This window comes from Chrysochloris asiatica, unplaced genomic scaffold (genome assembly GCF_000296735.1).
Source record: "Chrysochloris asiatica unplaced genomic scaffold, ChrAsi1.0 scaffold00188, whole genome shotgun sequence".
Taxonomy (NCBI): domain Eukaryota; kingdom Metazoa; phylum Chordata; class Mammalia; order Afrosoricida; family Chrysochloridae; genus Chrysochloris; species Chrysochloris asiatica.
In genome coordinates, this window is record NW_006408706.1 from 1,978,811 (window position 1) to 1,982,640 (window position 3,830).

Genomic DNA, 3,830 nt, shown 5'->3' on the forward strand with positions numbered 1-3,830 from the left:
ACTGTGTGCTGAAGACTTGGGGGGTACGGGGGGCAGGATTGCAGGGTATACCCTTTGGTTGGCTGATGATGCATGGAGGGGATTGTAACCATGGCAATGAGACAATATACAAAAGAATGAATGTAAAATTAATGTTTCCCGTTGAAAACTATCACCTAATTCACAATAAAACATTTAAGCAAAAAAAAAACATTTTTAGAAAATTAAGATTTCACTTTGAGGACTAACATGCACCAAATCCAAGCAATGTATGTCCATCACCTCTTATACATCCAAAAGATGCACAATGAAAATTAGACAGACAGAAGAGGAACTAATGCAATCAAATGATGGTGTTTGGGAAGAATACGGAATATACCCTGGGTTGCCAGAAGAATAAACATATCAGTCTTAGGAGAAATACAACCAAAATGATCCTTAAAAGTGACAACGACAAGACCTTGGCTCACTTTTGGCAAGTCATCAAGAAAGACTAACAGTTAAAAAAGGACACCGTGTTCGGTTAAGTGGAGGTCAGTGAAAATGAGGGAAATCCTCTGTAGGATGGATTGACACAACAGCTACAACAATGGATTCAAACATATCGATAATAATGAAGATGGCACAGAAATGGGCAACATTTTGTTCTTTGACATTGCACATCATGATTCAACAGAAACTAACATCACCAATGAGTTATGTAGATTAAACTGAAGTATAACACTTGGCTCATTGTAAGCACTCGCTAAGACGTTTTAAAATGAAATAAAAAACAACTGAATTTTTATTATACACAAACTAACATCTGTGATGTTAGAATAATGTTAGAAAATACTATTTCTATTTTCACATCAATTTAATATATAAGGATGTGGCTCTGTGGGTTAATGCGCCAGACAGCAAAGTCATTTGAACTGTAAAGTCAGTGGTTCAAGCTCACCAGCTGCTCCTCAAAAACTCTATACTGGGTCACTATGGGTCAGAATTGACTCTACGGCACATTAACAACATTATAATACAAACATATTAAGAACCTAGCTTAGCTCTGTTATCAACGGCTTTGTTCTTACTTTGTTTCCTAAGTGGGTGATCTTCAGAATTCCATCTTGCCACACTTTAGACTTCTTCATCTTCTGATGAGTATAAAGCACCTTATTCCCAAAAGTACAAATGAAACAGTTTCAACTCATACATATTCAGTGTTATGCATTTTATATCTCCTTCTTACATGTAAAAAAATATTTAAAACTTCTTTTATTGAAATAAAATAGACATCATGAAAATATAACAAAAAATTAATTTTTTAAATGCACAACAAAAAGAATTAGGCAGTAAAAGGTAAGAGAAGAGAGAAAGTAAAAATCTAAGAAAGTAAAAAGTTAACTGAGCACCAAAAATAATTTTGAGTAGCTCATTACTAGTGGGAAGGGGAAATTTTGTGGAGTTACACAGTACTCATGATTCATGCGCTTTCAAAGCTCTGATTATCCCTAAAACCTTTCTAGATTCAGAAAGTGAAAATTATATTCATGAGAATTCTATGATGTTACTTGCATTTTCATTCTCATTGTTTCAGGTATGAACAGTGGAGTTTTCCACAAGCTATATTATATCCAATATTATAACAGATTGATATAGAGGTAGTTATGAGAATCCAATTGTCTTCTATTAAGGCCAAATGTTAAAGAGATTTACAAAAATGGAAAATGACACTGAGAAGCCAATTGTCTTCTAAGGCCAAATGTCAAAAAAAATTGACATTTATAAAAATGGAAAATTACATTATTCTTTTCAATTTTTTTTTCTGCTCTAGCATTTGTTGTTTTGGAAAACATACCTATTTTTCATAAAATGTTATCTATGTCAATATGTAATTGAGTTTATCAGTATTTTAATGAAAAAATAAAAATATTTTAAATGTTTTAATTTTGAATATGAAAATTCCCTACAAACAAATCTCTACAATTCTTACAAACAAAAGCTCTTTGGGGTCCTCAATAATGTTTAAGGCAGTAAAAGCATCCTTAGACTAAAAAGCTTGAGAACAATTGATTTAGATATAAGAGGCATACCAGGTGTTCAAGAAAAAGGTATTTCTTCCTGGTCCAAAGTTTCTAGAGAATTAATTACAAATGGCTTTGTGCAACAAACATGAATAGTAGCAAAAGATAAGGTTGCTAAATAAAATACAGGTGCCCAACTAAATTTGAACTTCAGATAACAATACTATTTTAGTATGCTGGTAGCGGTGGTTGTGTGCTATCTAGTTGGTTCCAACTCCTGTAGAGTGACGCTGTGGAGAGTTTCCGAGGCTGTAAATCTTTACAGGAGCAGAAAGCTTCATCTTTCTTCCAAGGAGAGGCTGGTAGATTCAAACTACCGACCATGTGGTAAGCAACCCAACATGTAACCCACAACACTACAATAGCTCCTTTTCATTACAGTAAATCAAAAACCAAACTTGCTGCCACTGAACTGATTCTGACTCATAGCAGTCCTGTTTCTGATGCTGTAAACCTTCAAGGGAGTAGAAAGCCTCATCTTTCTCCCATGGAGTGGCTGCAAGGTTGAAACTGCCAACTTGCAGTTACCCGTCCAGTACTTATCCTACAGCGCCACCAGGGTTCCTTGTTTTAGTAGCATAGTGGTTACAAATCGGGTTTTGAACCACAAGGTCAGCAGTTCAAAACTACCAGCTGTTTCACAGCAGAAAGATGAGGCTTTCTGTTTCCGTAAAGATTTACAGCCTCAGCAACCCTGTACAGGGTCAATATGAGTCGGAACCGACTCCACAGCACATAACCACCAACCACCATGCCTCAGATAAGAGGAGCCCTGGTGGCACAGCAGTTAAGTACTTGACTGTAAATTCAAAAGTCAGCAGTTTGAACCCGCCAGACACTATTCTGTGGGGGCAAGATTTGACAGTCAGCTTTCATAGACTTACAGACTTGGAAACCCTATAGGGCAGTTCTACTTGGATTCGACTCTATGGCAATGGGTTTTATGTCACAATACTGAATGGGACAAACTTAACCTATAAAAGTTATGTTTATTTGATATTCAAATTTAACTGATCATCCTATTTTTTGCTAAATCTTACAAGACTAACAATATGTAAAATGGAAGGAATGAAGGCAGAAGGAACAATGGAAGGAGGGAAGGAAGAAAGGAAGGAAAAAATGACAAGGACATAGTCAAACCAGGTTTAAGACTTACAATAAACTCTTGGCTTTCCATTGTTTCTTGTGAAGTTATAAATCAGTCAGGTCCTGCAAATACTCAGTGATTACTCAACTTCTTATACTACCTAAAATAAAAAATAGACAAAAAAATTCAACCTTGCTAAATGTGGAAATCATTTAACAATATCATTATTACATCCAAGTATAATTTTGTTGAAGGTAATTCAAAAACAGCTGCAACAGTACATTGACAGGGAACTATCCGAACAAGTGGATACAAAACACATGGAACTAGAGATATCACTGATGTTAAATGTCTCTTAGTTGAAAGCTGATATCAGAAAGATGAATATTTGTGCTTTATTGACTATGCAAAGGTTTTTGTCTGTGTGGACCATGACAAACTACAGATAACAATGAGAATGGGTATTCCAGAACACTTAATTGTGCATATGAGGAATGTACATATAGGACAAGAGGCAGTTTTTGAACAGAACAAGAAGATACTGAATGGTTTAAAATCAGGAAAGGTGTGTGTCAGAGATCAATGTCCTTTCACCTTACTGATTCAATCTGTATGCTGAACAAATAATCTGAGATGCTGGATTGATATGAAGAAGAACGTGGCATCAGAATTGGAGGAAGACTCACTAACAACCTATATGA

The 3,830-nt window shown here is 35.4% G+C and overlaps 1 protein-coding gene across 1 annotated transcript in view; it reads right to left on the reverse strand.

Annotated features, from left to right (window-relative positions):
• LOC102832563 (chromosome unknown open reading frame, human C4orf21) overlaps window positions 1-3,219 on the reverse strand; it is a 160,912-nt gene extending 157,693 nt beyond the window's left edge. Inside the window, 2 exon segments of the mRNA XM_006872257.1 lie at window positions 1,050-1,130; window positions 3,199-3,219. Of these exon segments, the coding sequence (XP_006872319.1) occupies window positions 1,050-1,130; window positions 3,199-3,219 (102 nt within the window).
• Window positions 3,220-3,830: the final 611 nt, after the last annotated feature.